This window comes from Xenia sp. Carnegie-2017, unplaced genomic scaffold, assembly GCF_021976095.1.
Source record: "Xenia sp. Carnegie-2017 unplaced genomic scaffold, XeniaSp_v1 HiC_scaffold_23, whole genome shotgun sequence".
Classification (NCBI taxonomy): domain Eukaryota; kingdom Metazoa; phylum Cnidaria; class Anthozoa; order Malacalcyonacea; family Xeniidae; genus Xenia; species Xenia sp. Carnegie-2017.
Genome location: NW_025813486.1, coordinates 11,561,311 through 11,581,965, shown reverse-complemented (window position 1 = coordinate 11,581,965; position 20,655 = coordinate 11,561,311). Strand labels below are relative to the sequence as shown.

The window sequence follows — 20,655 nt, the reverse complement described above, 5'->3', positions numbered from 1 at the left end:
ACACTCTCTCGTCATAGCTTATAGCCAATGCTAGGCAGCGTATATCAGTGCATTTTGTTGCAATTTCGAACGATTTTGTTTTATTCTTGCATTGCATTTTTTAATCGCCACTTCAATCAAAAGTTCGAGAAATGCAAGAGATTGCTCAGAGAAAATTGACATTTCTTTATTTCATGACTGATATAAGTAGAATGCAGTTTAGCCTGCACCAGTAGCAGACCAGTAGCCATTTTACGTTAAACGTTAGATTGTGGGCACATATAGCAGTAATGGCGGGGAAATGCAAATCAACAACAACACTGCAAAACGCCATTTCCACTCTCGAGTCTCGAGTGTAAAAGCAAAAGCAACGTTATAGAAGAAAGCTTTATGGGTATTATGTGAATAATGGTTAGGGTTATGTCCAGGCCTTCTAAATTTTAATTAAATCCAAGCAATGGGCACAGAATAGATATCTGAACAGAATGTCCACTCGTGTTGGAACCTCTGATGTTTATGTGCCCCGCTATTCTGAACCAAATTCTTAGCAGACACGCCTTCCAGCAAGATACTTCCACTAGATCGCAATAGAAAATATAGATGTTTTACGAAAATTATCATTGTGCACAACAAAAGCTTGCAAACTTATCTTCTTTGCAATATGATAATTATTTGTAAAAATTTCGTTATACGTTTGCTTTAAACGTGAACCATGAGTAAAATAGCATTCTGGTGCAATACTATTCCATATTGATTTTGTGAAAGTATCTTGTTGCGTGCGTAGTGAAAAAATATGCCTCGATTTTAGCCGAGTGGACCTTCTGTTAGATGTCTATTCTGTTCTATGTCAGCAACTGGTGTCCTCTAGACTCTAAACTTCACTTGATACATGACCAATGAGAAAACGGATATCGCGGCATTTCAATCGCCTGTTGACGGATGACAACTTGCGGCAAGCTACTTGCCTATATTCCCTATATTCAGTCGCACACAGTCGCAAGTCGTGTTTTCGTTGTTTAATTTGTAAAAAATTACTTTTTGCTCAGCGTCAATAAATCGTGATTTATGTCAAAGATAGACATTTTAACCTCTTGCACTAAGGATGCTACAGAAAAACCAACTGTGCATCTTTTACCGTGCAAAATAGAGCACAATGGCGAAGCTGAAGTCGACGAATATTTTCAAAGTTGTATTAAGGATGATGGAAAGGAATGAAGAAAGGTTTGATGATTTGCATTAAATATTTTATTTTGAAAACTTCAGCTAGCGGAATGTTGACTTTCTTGAGCGGGTGGGTAGTGTGAGTGAAATAACTTCTCCCAACCCTCCCACTAGACTAGCCTTGATTTGAAGGGGGGCAGGGGAGTGCAAATTTCCCTGATACCAACCAATTGAGCTGAAACAACTGTCAAACTACACATTTCTGGGAGTTTATACAAACCCACCTAAACTCTGACATTTGAAGGGACAGCGAGGCGCACAAAGGAGCCACCAAAATCTACATCCAAACTAGACTGGTTAGACCAAACGACATCTCACAAAACTAGGGCCTCCTCCCAACAAAATCATCCATAGTTCAGTTCCCCTTCTTTAGTAGTAAAGTTGCATGTTCATTCGTACCTTCCCTAATCAATTTTTCTGTAGACAATCCATATGTGTGATACATAGGTGTGCTAGATGTAACCACATAGTTACTTTAGAATTTGAATGTCCTTTTCTGAATTGTTGTACCTACCAAAGCCATCATTAGAGAATATACATAATATTGATCCTAACACAGTTTTATATGCACATGTGACTGGAGGAAATTGGAACTTGCCCCTTCAGGATACTAGTCGGCTGCTCTACCTGTTGAGCTATCAAGCCCACAGTAATTCCAAGGCCATCATTAGAGAATATACATAAAGTCAAAACATTGTGCCATCCAGGAAAACTGCTATTTTGGCGAGAATCTCTTATCCATATGCAGTTTAAAAGAAATTTGACTTGTCTCCAAACCCTGTGGGCAAGGTAGCTCAACATGTAGAGCGTCGGACTAATATCCAAAGGTGCGATTTCAAATCTTGTCCAAGTCACATGTTTTCATGTGTATATAAAACCGTGTTAGGATTAAGTATTTTGTACCTACCAATTGTGTAACTTTTGGTATGAAGTAGTTGCTGGGATGAAGTATGTAGGATGCATTTGAATTTTCTAAAAAGTCAACTATCCTGAAAACACTTTCCAGACAAATTGAGTGAATATGTTTTTAGTAAAAAAGCTGTTCACTTAAAATCTTCTCAAACCACTCCCCAGGATTCACCTCCCTGTAATATGAGTCTGTGTGTAGTGTTGCTTAGCCTAACCATTCCAGCTTAACTTCCTTTAATTTTTACTTAAAGTTTCATTTCGTGGCCGCATGTTAATGGGTGAGAAAGTTGCTATACCAGATGGATACAGTGGTAAGATAATGTTGATTAAACTGTATTGACATACTTAGTACCTTTATTATTTGCTTTGGTACTATATTAACATGCTTGGTACCTTTTTATTATTTTTTGCTTTGTTGTGTATGTGAAAAAAATAACTTCACTCATTGTACCTTTGGAACAGCTGCATATTACTGTACCATATAAACACATAAACATTTATGATCTTTATGTATGTTACTCATCAAGTGGCCTGTGTACCTAGTCTCTGTGGCTCCCAATGTTGAGGCAGCATATCCGTGGAAGAGGCCATCTCAAGTGATTTTGAGGTCACTAAGTTAGGCAGCCTATAAATTTGGTCATGCTATGTTAATGCTGCTCTTCAAAGTTTTTGATAAAGAACAAATGTGGCAATATGACAAAAGTGTTCAGCTTGTCAAAAATCACAGGAGGTGACCTTTTGTACATATGTTGACTCAATAGCATATCAATGACATTAAATGCTTACAAATAATCACCAGTGAAAGCTTCATTTTTCAGCATTATGTATGTATCAAAAGAAGCCCTTATTTGAGAACATGGCTCTCTAGCACACACTTGGGTTTGCATGGGAAAGTACAAGCAGTTAAGTGCATTTTTTAAAAGTTAGCAGATGCCTTTTGATTTGGGTCTTCAAAAACTCAACCCAACTTTAAAGAGCTATAAGTTTGTAAATTAAACTTTCTTACATTGCTTGCAGTTGCAGATATATAAAATCATGATATCATAGGGCACTGCAATTTAGTTTTGCTTTGGTTTCACAATTTCAGAGGTTAATCATGCCCTAATATAGTCAAAGTTGTTTACTTAGTATCCACCAGGTCTTCTTTAGGTAGTCAACTTTGTAGATTTGGTGACCATGTTACTTTTACATGTATGTAGTTGATGAACTTAGTCATTGGCATCAATCCCATTTTAACGAGGGGGACCACATTCTTATATTCTGCTATTCCTGGGTAAATTTTTTTTCAAAACAATTTCACTTTCTAGAGAAATCAGCCCTTCACAGATTATATGGTTTCCCTCAATTAATATTGATGCCATGAACTTAGTACACTTACTAAGTAGACAAGATAAGTATTCTTACCAAGGGCCTAGGAAGATCAATGATTGGGAGGAGGAATATTCATATATTCATGATAGGAAGTGTTAAGCTCTTTTGAAATCCATTGTTTTAAAACGATATAACATGCTTATATAAATATTGCTCTCTCCCCAATTATCGATCTTCTTGTTGTCTTGACTTTTACAATTTTGCCAATGACTTTTACTTAGTAGTAACCTTTTCAAGATCTGTTATCCTTTTTGGTTCACAGGAATGAAATGAATCTGTGTAAGTTTTTTATTTCAGGCTATCTTCTCAGGGAGAATCGTAAACCTGTCACTGATAACCAGGTGAGCCTTCGATTTTAGTGAACAATATATTTTGTCAAAACATTTCATTAATATAATTATAATTTTTTTATAAGTTTCACACAATGTGTGTTTGGTGTATCTTATAATTTTATTGCTTTTTAGCTAATATTGAAACTATTACAAAACTTAATTTTTAGGATAGATCTTTTCGAGCTATAAAAAGATTTTCTGAATTCACACATTGGAATCTTGAGGACAGGCCTTGTTTAAATGACAAGATCAGAAAGGCAATGCAATGGATTTACATTTCTTCAGCGGTGAGAACTTTCTATAACATTCATCGTCATCAATGTCCATTAATAAAGTAAATGGTTTGAACCCGGAGTACCGTTACGTGTTTGTAAATGTAGATCGTCCAGGTTGGTATAGTTTTGTTGTTGTTGCCTGACGTTTCGACAACCTTAGCGGTAGTCATCTTCAGAGTCAAATGAGGAGTAAACGTCAGGTTATCCGTATTTGTTATCTGGTTCTTACGTCATTGTATTGTGTGTACAGGAAATGTGTATTGTCATTGTGAATTAGTGTGAAGTGAAATATTTTTATTTTTAGTTGTCATGTGTGATTTAGGTGTGATGTTTTAGTTGTAATGTGTTGGTGTCAATTGTGTATTGTCATTGTGAATTAGTGTGAAGTGTAATGTTGTTAGTCGACCGTTTGTTTGTATTGTGAATAAGTCGTTTGTAAGGTGCCGATAATTGCTGTGATCTGTTCAGGGAGGTTTGTTACCTAGAACTTAGAACAAACAACAAAAACAGTCCTTCTCAGAACTATACCAACCTGGACGATCTATATTTACAAACATGTAATGTCCATTAATGTTGTAGAAACTTCAGAAACTTTGTACGACGTCTGTCATTGATTCATGTTTAAATTGCTAGAGGTGGAGATTATCACATGCATGAAAACATGTAGATCAATGGATAAGGATTATATGTGTGATATAGCAAAGTTCGATTTGTGTTATTGTACACAGAATTGTGTTTGGCAGAGAGTGTGTTCTGTCCTGGTCAATGTACTGGTACATTGATTTGTAGGGTGATAGGGTATAAGTTAGAGAGTAGTGTTGTGAGTTATTGTCCTGTAAGTTGTGTTTGGAAGAGTGCATCTGCTGTTCCAGTTTCTATAAAAGGATGATATGATTTATGTACGTAGTGGAAGGAGCAGAGAGCTGTGTTTAGAAGAGAACTTGTGCTAGTATAAGTGATTTCAACTGTCCAACTGCTGTAATGATTGAGAAATATACTTCAAGTGCAATTTCACTTTCCAACATAATCAAATCAAATGTGGTAATAGTGATTTACTTTAGGACTTACTCAATCAAAGATAATTCTCCAAAATAAGATGTGTTTTTGCCAAAATTTAGATACATCAACCTGTGAAGACTGACACTGTTATGGCAAAAATTACATGACAATGGTCGAAGTGGTAATTTCTAATTCTTACCTCAGGGTGGAGAAGGATGATGTTTCAAAGTGTTCTTCCTCTGATGAACTAGAAGAAGAATGTACATTTCATTCAATTTCAATTTTATTGAAAGTTTATGTCAATCATAATTGATCGTTAATCATTTATTCCGATTGATTTCAATCCAAACCAAAATCTGTATATAACATGTACATTGGAAAGCTACCATTGGTGCTGCTTTCTTTAACATACGTAGATTGTGGAAGAGAAAGTGAGTTGTGGATTGCTTGAATAGTGTTATCTTTGTCTGCAACACATGCGTATAGTTCTTTAAATTACAGCGATCTCGTGGTTGTCTTTTAATAATATTTTATGAGTTTAAACTTGTGATCGTGCGTGAAAAACTAATGGGGTCTTCGATGTGTTCATTTTTTTTACATTTTATATTCTTGTGCGAAAACGTTTTCTGATATTTATACGTTTTCAAGGAACAAGTTATCCAAAATTCGTATCATTAATGGACATCATCTTTTAAGTATAGGAACAGTCTGGAAATTATTATACATACGCTTTTTTCATTGGTAATATATCTGGGCCAGGTTTTTTGCAACCCGCTTGTCTTATGTTCTGCTGAAAGCCTTAACACACCATTCTTACGCGCATCATTGTCGACACATTTTCCCTGTACGCAAATCTTCGTGACTTCATCATCACGTGAAACGTTTAAATATTTTCTGTTTAAACAGTATTAACTGTTTATGGAGTTAAATGAGTATTCTCTACAATGATGAATGGTCTCAAAAAAGTAATCATTCAAAATTAACTAAAAGATATCGTAGTTTAAGATGAAAATAAGCATTTTTCTTACCGATGGCATAAGGACATTTGCCTATATTTTCAAAATTTAACTGTTCTTTATTCAAAACTTTAAATAACGACAAACAGCAACGGCGAAAACACGTTTCAGCGGTTAAGGAATATTCTCGAGTTACTTAATGTTGAGCACAAATAGTCAAGAGCAAACCAGTTTTGTTACAAAGTCTTTGGCGTGCGTTTATTATGGAATGTATTCGTAAGGCAAAAATCTTCCCCATTCAATACAAAGTTTATCAAATTTCTTATTTGAAAATGGCGAATATCTTTGCAAACAGCTTGACTGTTCTCATCAAGCTTTAATATCATGTCGCTAAACTGCCATTGCTCCAATTCTCATCAATATAGGCACTCATACCATTTACAGGTTAATGTCAACAAACTTTTTGAATAAGAAACTCGACTGTTTGATAGTTTTGCTAATTTCGATTTGTCAAGTTCATTTTTCTCTGCTCATTATAATTATCGGTTAATAAATGTTTCTTTACTCACCAATGAAAACTCCTTAGTCTGCATGATGATTTTTTTGTCCTGGTGTGTACAGTGTGCTTTGATTTTCTATTCTAACAGTTCAAACATTTTAACTTTGTTTTCACATAAAAGAACTCTTAGATAAGACGAGCATAATAATTAAAACAATTTTTTGAAAACCCCTTTCCAAGTGGACATAATTACTGAGGCATATTTGCATGTTTGCCGATATAAACAAAGATTTTGAATGAAAGTCACAAAACCTAGCAGCAATGCTACCAGTATTTACGTACAGTGAAAAAAGCAAAACGTTTTGCATAGAAATAGCAACATCTGTGTCGAGAAAAAATTAACTAACTATCTAGAGCCCGTTGTTACACCACTGTAATTACCAATCAAATTTGCGCAAACTTTTGAAAAGTCCGGGCTCTGCAAGATTTAAGCCAATGTATTATAGAAGCAGCATGGAGATCAAAACGAGAAAACAATATGAGGGAGTCCTATGAAAATGGAAATTGTACTGCGATCAAAAGGAAGCTAACCTGCTTTACCGTCCTTGGCAGAAGGTATAAATTTTCTTGCAGAACTGTTTCAGGTAGGCATGGTGTGTAATGGATTAAACACGGCACGAAGTGCTCTCTGCAGTTGCTATCTGGAAAAAACTTATCATTTGGGTAGCACCTTTGTGTACGACGTTTTATGAAGGGTGTTTTGAAACAAGACCAAGCCTACCAGAACACAAACATATTTGGGATGTACGTACTCATTGAATTTTTACTCTAACTTATGTGTAGCCCCTCAACCTAAAAAACTTAACATTAAAAGTATAACTATGCCTCTGGCAATCATTAGTCTCCTTTGGCGATAAAATCCTCCACCCCCCAAACGTTGAACTTTGTCCCGTCACAGTATTGAAAGAATATTTTAAAGAAACAAGGGACGTACGTGACAGTAAAAATACACAATTATTGATTAGTTATTAAAAGCCACATAAAGCCGTAACATCTAATACTCTATCAAGGTGGCTTAAAGACATCTTGAAAAGGGCTGTTATTACTGACTTCACGGGATACAGCACCAGAGGCACCTTGTCGTCGGCAGCAAAACGGAGTAATGTCGATATTGCAACAGTCTTGCAAGCGCTAGATGAACAAATGCATCTACGTTTAATTGATTTTATAACAGGCCCCTGCAAAATAAAAGCAATTTTGGGCAAGCGTTTTTACACTCCTTTGCACAGGACCATATGTTGGCAAATATCGTGTTATTGTTATTCATTGCATGCGAGCTGTTTTTTCCAGAATATATTGATTCTATATGGTTTGTTACTATCACGTATGCTCATGAATATCTTTGAATATCTCACGTAACTCATTAGTGACGTAGTCCAATGATAAAATAGAATTTAAAAATTAAACGAAACTTACCTGTAAGTTGAAGTTTTATTGTAATTCTAAGAGTTATTGGACAAGGAAACTAAGTCACCAACCCACATTAAAACCATAAAGACCAACTTGGTTTGTTTTCCCACTTTATGGGATTTTTCGTTATGTTGGTATCACTCGCAGCGTTAAAGACTAGACACTTGATCTGCGTGCGCATATCTCATGTGACGCCTTTTTCTTTGTTAAATAGCTTATAGACTTACAATGAAACTTCAACTTACAGGTAAGTCTCGTTTAGTTTCCAAATCTACACATAAAATACAGTAGTCACAATTTTCTTGGTTTCTTTGATTTCAGTAGGTAATATGTTAAAATCGGTGAATAAAAATATTGCTATTTCCTTTTAAGAGGTCTTGGATTGTTTTAGTCATCATTGTCTTGTTGCCAGAGTAACTGTTGTAAGTCAAGGTTATTCGAATATTCGAATTAATCTTTAAGACAGATGATCTTTACGATGCATGCAGTAAAACTACTTTAAAATATTGATTTAAAACGTACTCTTGTATAATATATTTCATTTTTATAGTTTGTTGTTGAAATTAATGGATGCTTTTTAATCAAATGAAAATAGTCTTAATACTCATAGTATTACTTATGAAATGATTGAAAATTCTTTTACACGTCGACACTTTAACTTCTATTTGTATTACGTACAGTGATTATGATACAAAACTGTTGATCGACTCTCCTGAAAAAATCTGTAAAAGCTTAGAGTATTGAATCCTACTATATATACACAATTACGGTAGCCAATCCTGTTGATTTTTTGTATGGAAACTGCGTCGTTATTAGTTTTCTGTCTTTGCGTAATTAGCTTAGCATCGTGATTCAATCAACATCACAGAAAGATCTGTCTGAGATAATAATTCATGAGATATGTGTCTGAGATAATAATTCATGAGATATGTGTCTGAGATAATAATTCATGAGATATGTGTCTGAGATAATAATTCAAGTTACTACAAGAAAACATTTTGAATAAGGATCGTCAGCTAGTCAGGATTCGGATGACATTTTAATTTATCTAAAATAGCCTCTGCTTTTATTTATTCTCCAAAACCAGGACCAGTTATTCAATGTTTTTAAATTTTTGGGCAATCTCGGGACAAGAGCAGCAAACCACTAAATGCTGTTTAAACAGTGTGTATTCTACCTATCTGTATCTTCGGTGACGGTCGGATGTATAAACAATGGCGAGGAATGCAATTCTGGCAGTTTTCGGTTTTTCGTAACCAGTATCTTCATGGGTAGAGTAAAGCATGAGTATAGTTGTCTCAAAAGAATCAATTTACAAGACTCCCTTTGACAGTGCTCTTAATACTTTACATAACATGTCTAAAAATATAATAATTATTTTATGATTTACATTTCTAATGTGGTGCATTACGGTTGATAGAATTACAGATTGCTTGTAATAATTTTCGATGAATATAATCATTGAGCAAGCAAGAAATAGTAAATTTAGCCCAATTTTGGTCAGCAGGTGTGTATGCATGCGTTTGTAATCTCATTATAGTTAAAAAGCTTTGTCATTTTGTGACAGATTTGCGACAGATGCTTGATATTTGTTCACCAAAAAAAGAATACATAATTCTAATTTGCATGAAAAAACAGTTGCACTATTTGTAGCCGTTGGATGTTTAGTTACCCTCTTCAACTTTAACGTGAGGGAACAAACTCGGTTTGCATATCTTGAGCTAGCAAAGAGAATTAACAAAAAACAAACAAAATATTGGTTTGTATTGTGGATAGCAGCAAATTATGGATTCTTCTTTAAATGAGTCAAATCATTTCTGTTTTATTCATGAGACTGCTTTTATTGTTCTTTCCAATACCCCAAACATTGGGTTATACTTCAACTATGTACTTGCTTTAGCAGTAGTTCTTTATTTACTTTGCTTACCATTACTTTGAATCTTGTCACCGTCTTAACTTTTCTATCATCCAGTCATCTGAAAAGGAATACACTTTATTTCCTAGTTTTTCTTCAGTCAATTGTTGATCTCATAAATGGGACATTGGTTAATATTTTGTTCTTCTTAACAGTCTTACCATCAGTCTCGAACTTCAGTGTGAATTGCAATTTATTTCATGCTAACTTTATTATCCACTATATATACTTAGGTTCTTCTGTGTCTGTTCTGTCTTGCATGAATATTGAAAGGTTTTGAGCATCGTATTTCATGTATACCATCGAAACAAAGTCACAAGACAGAGGTTAATGGCTTACATCTGTACAAGTTGGTTAATGTGTTTCTCTGTATGCGTCATGGGCACTTTAATTAAGAAAGTGCAAGTTATTCAATTCTTTTTTGCCATTCTATCTCTATTTCATTGTGTTGGCACAGTTTTTGCCTATGCTAAGATATTTTCCGTTGCAAGACAGTCTGTTTTGCAAAAACATTAAAAGTCTTTGGACGAGAAAAGAATTACTAATTCAAATATTTGCAAAGAACGCTCAAAAATAAAACTACTGCATGTCCACATTTTCGAAAGAAGAACTTTCCTTCAGCTAATACATTTCGTATAACTGCATGGGCCAAAACGAAATTCAAAGTATCCGAGAAGCGTTTGGCAACATTACGGCTTTTGAAGAAAAAAAACTTGACAAAACGGGCCTTCCTTGTTCAAAAAAAGCGACAGGAGGAAAGCAAGGTATTGTACTTAAAAATGAGCAATTTTATCAATCAACGTTGCAGTTAAAAATAATGAAGTTAATGGATCAGTACAGAAAGTTTGAAGCCACGTTAGGGACGAAAAATTTTGTATATAAGCTATATATATATATATCACCATTTTACTATGGTGATTGCCGGGAGGCGCATTGTATATACACTTTGTATATATATATATATATATATTTAAATCATTTAAAATCCGGAGAAACTTTTATCTTTTATGTATTAAATGCCTGGATTACCAATTTTCAAACTTATATATATATATATATATATACAAAGTGTATAGCAATGTGCCCTCCGGCTATCACCATTGTTTAATGGTGACTCCTACACTTGGGACACAAGATGTACGGTATATATATATATATATTTAACTGTTTATATAGGTAGTCACTGCGCAACTTCAAAACCATCGAAAGTCCATTTTAAAGCACGTTCAAGCATCAACAACAAGATTATGCCTGAAGATCAGAAACATTCATTGCAAATGATGACTCAAGTTAAGAAAAATTTTGCGCACAATGTTAAATTGGCAAAGTCGTGCTGCTTGGTCGTTGTTTTTTCTTTGATATGTTTTATCACCCCTTCCATTGTCGCAATTCTTATTGAATATAAGTTAAAGGACTTTGCGTATTTAGGTTATTGGAGCATAATAATTTTTATGTCTAATTCGGTAGTAAATTCATTGATTTTCTTTTGGCGTGTGTCAATTCTAAGAAACGAAGCCAAGGCTTTTTTAAGAAAAATATGGAGAGAATGTAAAAGGGGAAATTAAAACAATTTGTTTCAGAATTGTTCAGGTGAATTCAGCATTTTACAATTTAAGGAAGATTATAAAATGAGCAGACAATATTGAAAAGAACAATTGTAAAATTCAAGAATTGCCATAATTACTTTTCGTTGTTAATGACGTGAATGTAAATGAATGTAAAATATCTATCTCAAACTTAGACAATGCTTATTGATATTACAGCTGTTTATAAAAACAGAATATTCAACTTCTTTTAAAACATAGGATTTTGCAAACGAATATATAATCATGTGTTTTATATTTTATGTCGCAAAAAAGCTGAAAAAAATCCCTTATAGCCGTTTCTGTGTCAAGAAGTGCATCTTTTATAATTATTAGTACTTTAAAAAAGCTTCTAATAAATGCACATAGAATTTATTTACCTTAGAAGGTTACTTTGCCATGCAAAGTTGTACATAATTTTCTATTTTTGCAAATGTCCTTTCGGATACAAAAGAAACTTAAGTCAAATTAAGTCACGTGAAATGTCCATTAACCACTTCAATCACATATGAAGTAGACAAAGCAAATACATTCATTTGTCTTTTTTACGGAAAAGCAATCAAAATGCATTTATTTTTTTTAAAACTTTTAAATTTGTTCCTTAACAACGTTTGCTATCAAACAAAAAGTTTCTTGATTTCTTCCCTCAAGGACAAAGTTATATTTGATTTGTTCGTTCGGCATAACATGGGCATTAACTTTTCTAATTGATTAACTATATGATTGAGGAGCTGTCTCCTTGATCCCTCAATTCAGCAAGGCGTGGAGTGATTTTGAGTCATTGAAACGAGCAAAAACTTCAAGCAAAAAACTTACAATCTTTTTCTTAAGCGTTATAAGTCATTTTAGTTGTAATTTTCTAATTTCATTTCAATATCTTTGCAAAAGATCAAGTTACAAAAATTTTACTTTCAAATTTAGAGCATCTGCACAATCCTTACTTATGCAAGTTTTAGATATCGTCATTACGACCTAATTGCACAAAATTACAGATCCGTCAGCTTTATCAAAAAATAAACATGTTTGTCGGTATTGTAAATTGATCGATTGAAAAGTTTTTTGACAGTCAGCATGATAAAAGATTCGTGTAATGCGAAACGACTTTATTATTTTTTACACAGATTTGTTTTTTCCACGAATAAAAAATGCTTGAGCAGAAAGAAGAACATCTAAAATCAATAATTCAATAATTTTTGAAGTTTGTAGTAAAGTGCTCGGGCGCTGTTCTGATCCATAGTGTACTTTTCATTGACAAATTTCCTAAAAAAATATTTTTGAAAGAGTTTTAAAAGCTCTAACCAAAAATAAGCCTAGCAACGTCCATAGCAGCGCTTATATGACATTCACACAAGTCAATAACATCTTAAAAGGCACCCAAACTAATATTTTCATTAGCATTACCCTTTCACGAGAAACAAGTACTCATATATGACTCCGAATATAGCTGGACATACATGAAGTACAGCGGCATTATACTAAAAGGATTTAATTGTAATCTAAGTGGACAGCCATCTGCAGTTAAAGTGCTCATAACGTCAAAAATTTTTTGCAAAATGAAATCTTGATATTGTTTTTAGTATTATTGCGAAAACAAAAATTCAATTGGTCAAATTGTTCAATTTTTATCGCGCTTTAAAGTTAGCAAAAAGCGAATTTTTAGTGGATTAAGTCCGTGGCAGCAAGAAGCCTTAAACGAGTAAATTTTTTGGCGTAATCCAAGGGAGTCATCTACTATGGTCTATATATTTACAGCATTCTTTACATACTTTTGCGTTCAATACTTTGATAAGAAACAAATTGTATTTGCGGATGGCAAATAGTTTTTTAACTGTTAAATTGACAAATAAAGTGTACCTAAACGACAGCCGACAAGAGGCAAAGAAGCGATGAAGAATATCAGCTAACTTTGATATAAAGAAAAAATACGCATCTTTTAACCATTTGAAAGGTTAAAGTGTATGTTTTGCGGATTTGAAACCTAAAGATTGCAAGCGCCGTTTTTCAAAGTTGCCTGATGAAAAGGAATTAAATCGTATACTGGCCGTTTGAAATAAAAAGATCTTTAACGTCAGTTTATCAAAATATTTATAGAAAATGCCACATTGTTTATTCATCAGATGACTTTGTTGTATGATGAAGATTACTATAAGCACTCGCGTAACTTGACCGAACAAATTCGTCAACTTTATATGATTTTTAACGCGTGTTAGCGTTTTCTCAAATGCTGATTTAGCCTGCTAACAATTTTATTAGCAAAAGCTCCGTCTCGCAAATGCAGCTAGATCATTGTTATTATCACTACTGTCTGTAGTGGTTGTCTTCAGTCCCAAATTGCTTATGGCTATGTTAAAAATTAGAAAATTAAACGATACTTACCTGAAGTCGAAGTTTGATTGAAATTCTATGAGTTACAGTTCAGGAGCTAGGAAGTCACCCAACCAAGTAAGCGACTTCAAGTAAGTCTTTTCATCACTGTTCTACGTCACTATGAAATCATGTGAGATTTTAGCAATGTGAACATGAGCAATAACTAATAACAAAGTTCATTGTTATTAGTTATTGCTCATGTTCTAAAAATTCACATTTTTGTATCACAAATGGCAGAAAGTAGATCATTGCCAAAGTTCTTTGCCTCACTTGGTTTATTATAAAGGTTTGAAAGTTTGTTCATTACGCCATGTAGCTGCATTCATAATAGTGTCCATAGATCTATTCAACGCCTTGCCGCAGAAGTTGATGCCGTTCTAGTACTGTGTGCACTGTAAACCTCAGTATTTATACCAGCATCCTTTAACGCGTATTTTAACCATCAAAAATGGTCATTGAAGTGACCAAATGATAAGGTTTTGATAGCTCAATAGGAGTTTCTTGTACCATTTCGTATGGGTGCAGTGGCATTTAGATAATGTGATAAGTAATTGAATACACATAACCCAGGCTCTGGTTGATAAGCCCGAAATCCTAAAGGAGCTACATGCTTACCAGGTTTAGATGTTTTAGTAGTTAGTGCACAAGAAAAACTGTTCGATCTACTTTCTTCATAATATGAGAAATATGCAATGCGTGAAGTGTTTGGCATCGCTGACCAGATAATAAAACTAAAAGCATTACTGTTTTTAGTGCTAATGATTTCAAATTGAGATCTTTCGGAGTGTGGAGTTTTCGAAGATATTTGAATACCGCTGAAACGTCCCAGACCATTGCATATCTAGAAAGAGCTGGTCTTGCAACAAATACATCTTTAACAAACCTAGCAATGAGTGGATGTGTACCAAACGAGATGCCACTTGGTAGCATTAGGATAATAGTTAAGGCGCTCCTTGCAGTATTAATCCCGCTGTAGGATAAACCTTCCTGGTATAATTTTGTAAGAAAATTAATGCCCTCTTGTACAGAGGATGCAACAGGATCAATGTTGTTTGCGTTGCAATATTGTCGTCAACGGTTAAGGTATGTAGAATATTGCTTCTTGGTACCGGTCCGGTACCGGTCGCAGACTGCTGGATGATTTGAGAGGCCTCTGGTGAAATGCCTTTATCAGAGAGAAGCTGCCCGATAAATGGCAAAGTAGTAGCTCCAGTATTGTATTGAGAGGGTGGATTTGATCCGGATGAGCTGGAAGACTTGACTGGAAGATCATTCTTCCCTCTACGTAAAACAACAGGATGTACTATTAGCATCTGCATTAAAGCTGGTCACCAACTTTGTGTTGGCCAGTTAGGGACTAAGACTAGTCTTGTGCTTTTATCTTGTACTATTTTTTGTAATACTTGCAGATTATAATAATATTTTTTGTAAACGACTATCGGAAAGTTGCGTTTCCCTTATAACTATAAGTAATTCACTTTCTATTGCATGCATATCTTTACATTTAGCGATGCTATTCAATATCTTTTGAGTGTCATGTTAACAACATGCCTAGTTGTACACGAGTATTTCCTTGAATTGTTCACGGTTGGTAAAGTACACAACTATATGCACTATTACAACAGTAAAGTACTTTAAAGTTTAAATCCAACACATGTATATTTAGATAGGTTAATAAGATGGAAAATCATTTAATAAGTATAAATAAGTGACTGATAAATGTCCCAACTATAACGATATGTAGAGGGCTCTTAACGCTGAAGCATTTAATAAAAAAGATTTTTGGAATATGACATCTGCAAACCTTGTAGAGGAAAAGAAGAAAATGTTAAAAAAATACTCAAAACAAATTCAAATGTAGTTACGAAATTGTTCCCATTCCTCGTATTTTTGGTTTTATTGAACATTCAACATCTGTATTATTTGAGGCTATACTTTTTACTTTCGTAAACACTTATAACGTTCACGTGACGTGTATAAAGTTTCGTGATGGTATTATTTGCAATGATATATTATTGTAATAATATAATGCACCGATGGGACATTATCAGCTGGAAAATTTAAACAATAAACTACAATCATCAACAATACTGTGGCTTATTTAACCTGCTTATTAAAACTAGGAGTTACAATTGCAAGGTAATTGCTGCTTCTCGCACCGAGTAGGCGAAAAGTGCCATTTGCACATTGCTATTGGATGTTTTCCATCATTTATTATCTGTCATAAGCGACACAATACCAAATGGACAAAAGCACGGTAATTTTTAAAACATAACATTGATATGAGCAACAAACTGCAATATCTTGTATATTTTGTCACTTAATATAGACAAATAAATTGTATCACCTTTTATACAAGAATATGCAAGAAGTAACACTGTATGTATGTATAATATGCTAATATTAAATTGGGAATAATTGACGAGCAGTATTCCAAAGCTCATTTTACAAAATTTGCATGCTAAAGGCAAGCGGTAGAAAAGCAATTGCTTCATTTAAGTTATTGATCTTTACATTTATATGTTGCAGTTGACAGGAAAGTTAGAACTCAGCCAATAACGAATTAAACCATGTTAAGTGGAGCTTAAAGGATGTTTTAGGATGCTTTACTTGCGACGATTATAGTGACGTCCTCGCAAATTTAACATAAAATTCATTGCTATTTTGAATGAAACCGTTTTGATTAGATAAATACTATATCATCACTTGCCGTCCAAACGCTTTGTAAAGAGTAAAATCGCCGTTCACGGATAAGTCGAACGAAATTTTCTTCTGTAAGTGAACAGAGTTAACAGAGTGATGAGTTTAACATGTCAAAGCAAAACTTCCTGTTAGTTCATTAGTTGAGTTGTCCTGGTAAAATTTATAATTCGTCTAAAACTCTTGTAGACGTTGTGGTCCAGTATCTATGAAGCTGAAATATTTATAGTTGTATAATTATGAAATGTGCGTGTCAGTCTATTCCAAGGTCATGTTGTGGTTATCAAATTGATAGATACTCTTCCATAATAGGCTGTACTACAACTCTCGGGCCCCGTTTACACTATACCGGATTGCTATCGTAGCAGGGTGAATGTTCTTTGTATTAAAGGCAATGAAATTGTTCAACGTCAGAAACACAATCAAATAGACTAAATCTATCAACTTAATAAGCTTTTACTCCGAACAGTTACCCTTAAAGCAAATGAAGATGTCGTGATGAGCGAATCCCGTTTAGAGTAAAAGCAGCCTCAGTTCGGTACTTTTCTTGGCCATCACATTACACACGTAATTTACGTAACGTAAATATTTTAAAACGAAAATCATTTGAGTTGCTTAAACAGTTATACTACATGAAACATTTCTTGGCTCTAGAACTGTAAAGTCACTATTGAGAGCTCTTACTTATTTATTGTCTACTTGTAATAACACATTAAATGTACTCTTGTCCACCATGCGGTCAATAAAATCTTCGTGCTGTTAAAAGTTCCGATGATAACATGAAAGCACATTGTGTTTCTAACCAAGTGAATCGCCTTGATGCAAATCAGCAACCGTTCATATAGCCATATGATTGCTATTATTATAAAATGCCCTGGAAAATCTTAACAGACACACGCCAAAACGAGATTTCACCAATATATAGGTCGCGGAAAAGTACTGCGTCGAGTAAATTGACTGTCAAGAATAGTGAGCAATAACTTTGTTGAAACTACAAATATGTAATAATATATTTTGAGACCCACTCATGTCCCCCATGAGTAAATTATATCATAACTTTGGATATACACAATGTAAAATGACAAACAGTTACAAACTCACCACCAAATTACTGCTAAAGAATTGATCTTTCAAATTATGTAATTGTCATTTGTTTTGATAGCATTTTACACGCAATATTTAGCTTTGAATTAATGTTGCACAAAATACGCTTCTTTAAATTGTTTACAAGTTTTATTGTGATGTATTTTGTCATAGGAGGCCCATAAATCTGTTTTATTTAGGCTTTTTATGCAATCGATTTAATAGTAAATATATTCCTATTTTGATTCATATGCAATGTTTATTACACGCACGACTAGCGAGTTCCACCTTTATATGGTCTAAATAGTCTTATATTTTGACTATATATTTTGTATAAGTTCATAGGTAATAAATTTATATAGGTTCAGGTAATTTTATTTATATGGTGTGAAAATTTTCACAAAAAGTAAAGTATTTTATGAGATATTTTGGACGAAACAATCACTATAAATCATAATAAACGGTTGCATAATTTTTCCGCGTCGCGAAAGAGTTTAAGGCTGCGTTTACACTATACCGGATTCGCTCATCACGATATCTTCATTTTCTTTAAAGGTTAACTGTTCGGAGAAAAGCTTATTAAGCTGATAGATTTAGTCTATTTGATTGTGTTTCTGACGTTGAACAATTTCACTGCTTTATAATACAAAGAATATTTAACCTGCTACGATAGCAATCCGGTATAGTGTAAACGGGGCCTAAGGGATGACAATTATGATAACTGAAAATTAACTTGAATTATTTAACAGCTTCTGCAGTTCTTTCTTGCAATAATCTGGTACATTGTATGGTCCACCAAATCCACACTGCCATCTCCGTTGCCGAAACGTGCCATAAATTCTTTTCTTTCACTGTTGGAGAAGTTTGTGGAGTGATAATGAAGCGCTTAAAAGCTAAGGAAATCGTCTAGTGTTTTATATCGTTGTTTTCCAACATCATAATCACTTGAAATGATTTCAAAGCCCATTTCCTCGATAAGGGATGTGGCTTCAGATTTAGACATAAAAAATTGAATCGGTTTCTTATCATTGATATCAGTCAAAGCGTTCTGTCTCTTTGAGATTAGGCATTCCACATATAAAGCAATTTCCGGATAGCCTTCGTGACTCTGGATAGCTATTTTGCCACTTGGTTTCAGACAGTGGAAAGCCGTTTGCAAAAACATTTTCTTTTCATCTAATGTAAGCCATTGAAACGAAAAATTGCTGAAATGGATATCGTAGAAAGATTTGTTTCGCTGTAAAAATTCACTTGAACTGTCGCCAATTTCAAATGAAACATTTTCGTTCACGTTGCAATTGTGTTGAATCGCGTAATGAATTCTTTCTATGTCTGGATCAACACCAACCACTCGACCTTTTTTTCCAATAATCTCCCCAATACACAAGGTCAGCTCTCCTGTTCCACAACCCATATCCAAAATTTTATCGCCTTGTTTAATGCCCACTTTTGTAGCGAGCTTCTTGCCATAATGTAGTTGAAGATTGTTATTTTCAGAGTACCTTGCAGCAGCCCCATAAATTTTCTTGTCAAGCACTGCTTCTAGTGATGATTTCATTATTTGTAAAATAATTTACAACTCACTGATATAATCGAAGTAGGTATTTACAACTTATCTTATTTATACGAGCCACTGCTAATTTCAATGTAAAGAATTTGTCGGCTTGCAGCACTCATTGAAACGTGCACATGTACTGATGACGTCATGATAAATGTAAACACTATAGCGGTAATTTTTCAATGTGGTTTCACTTCGAAAATTGTGATTTTTCTTGCGTCCACAGAGGAACTAAAAATTTTCATTGATTATGCTGCTGTACTAGTAACCACGTTAACTTTAGCATGTATGTCAATCGTTCAACTTTGTGAAAGAAATAGATTATTTTACATTGATCTCAGATTATTTTAAAAATCTCACGGCGACATTTGAATTAATAGCAATATTTGAAAACTCACGGCAACATTTGAATACAAATTCATTTATAACTTTTGAATATTCCCATACTAATGGCAACATTTAAACCGTTAACATTTGAAAGCAATGGCAACAGAATCGATTTCGGAAATTTTATTATGGTGCAAATGAAGGAAGTTTAATCATTGACTTATAGTTCAAAAAATATTAAATGGCGGAAAACATTAAAGAATAATATGAAATCTTGAACAAAGCAGTGGAGGAAGAGATCATACGTTATTGTAAATGGTTTCAATCAATAAAGAAATTCTCACTGAAAAATACGGTAAAGCAGCAGAAAGTAGTATTGCGAAGAGTCAAAAACATTTTGTCTTCGACGAAAAACAGCCATTATGATATGGACGTTGTAATGATGCAATGCGTGAAGGTCAGGTGAGGCCGAAGATAGTTTATGGCATGCCCTTCGGGAATACACCAGGCAGTGAATGCTAAGAGAGCTTATTAAGTTATCTAGACGCAGATTGAAGAGAAGCGATTACTGGAATCCTTACCAAATTCTTACTGGCATTGTGAAGGAGTTACAACTTGACAAATTTTGGCTTTCAATCTATGGATGTATAGACGGATGGAGCTTAAAACCCTTTGGTTATATGTTACTAAGTCAAATAACCATCAAGTAATATTGAAACGTATTTAGTGAACAATAATGCTGTCCGCAGATTTTATTACAGACCTTGGTACAGAAAATCTTTTAGCTGATTCAATTCACTTCAATGACATAATCAGTCATAGTATGCCACTTCAGAAACCAAAGGATAAGGTGTCATTCCCTGGAAAAGATCATGGAATTTGAGATGAAGAAGTACTGAATTTAATCTCCATTCCTGTCATGATAAGCTTTTCTTGAGCAAATATTTCAAGGTAAAAAATTTTAAATGAACAAAGTAGTTTACATCTTGAAAATCAAGGTATAACATTAAGTAACCAACAATTCATTTACAGAAACACCAGATGGCATTTATAAAACTTGCTGCTCGTTCTAAAGCATCTGAGAGTCCATACATATTCAATCACCAAACAA

General features: G+C 34.0%; 2 protein-coding genes across 2 annotated transcripts; one reads left to right on the top strand and one right to left on the bottom strand.

The window, feature by feature from the left end:
• Positions 1-2,360: 2,360 nt before the first annotated feature.
• On the top strand, positions 2,361-5,538 carry LOC124448374 (ribonuclease H2 subunit C-like). Its single transcript, XM_046999383.1, has 4 exons — positions 2,361-2,420; positions 3,778-3,821; positions 3,980-4,099; positions 5,206-5,538. Exons 1-4 carry the CDS (start codon positions 2,378-2,380, stop codon positions 5,251-5,253), a joined length of 255 nt encoding a protein of 84 aa, XP_046855339.1. The 5' UTR covers positions 2,361-2,377; the 3' UTR covers positions 5,254-5,538.
• A 13,007-nt stretch (positions 5,539-18,545) lies between these two features.
• LOC124449113 (phosphoethanolamine N-methyltransferase 1-like) lies at positions 18,546-19,217 on the bottom strand. Its single transcript, XM_047000060.1, has one exon. It carries the CDS (start codon positions 19,215-19,217, stop codon positions 18,546-18,548), a length of 672 nt encoding a protein of 223 aa, XP_046856016.1.
• Positions 19,218-20,655: the final 1,438 nt, after the last annotated feature.

Coding starts and splice junctions, on each gene's coding strand:
- LOC124448374 (XM_046999383.1), top strand. CDS start 2,378: ATGTTAATGGGTGAGAAAGTTGCTATACCAGATGGATACAGTG. Junction 2,421..3,777: donor TATACCAGATGGATACAGTG/GTAAGATAATGT, acceptor TTTTTATTTCAG/GCTATCTTCTCAGGGAGAAT. Junction 3,822..3,979: donor AACCTGTCACTGATAACCAG/GTGAGCCTTCGA, acceptor CTTAATTTTTAG/GATAGATCTTTTCGAGCTAT.
- LOC124449113 (XM_047000060.1), bottom strand. CDS start 19,217: ATGAAATCATCACTAGAAGCAGTGCTTGACAAGAAAATTTATGGGGCT.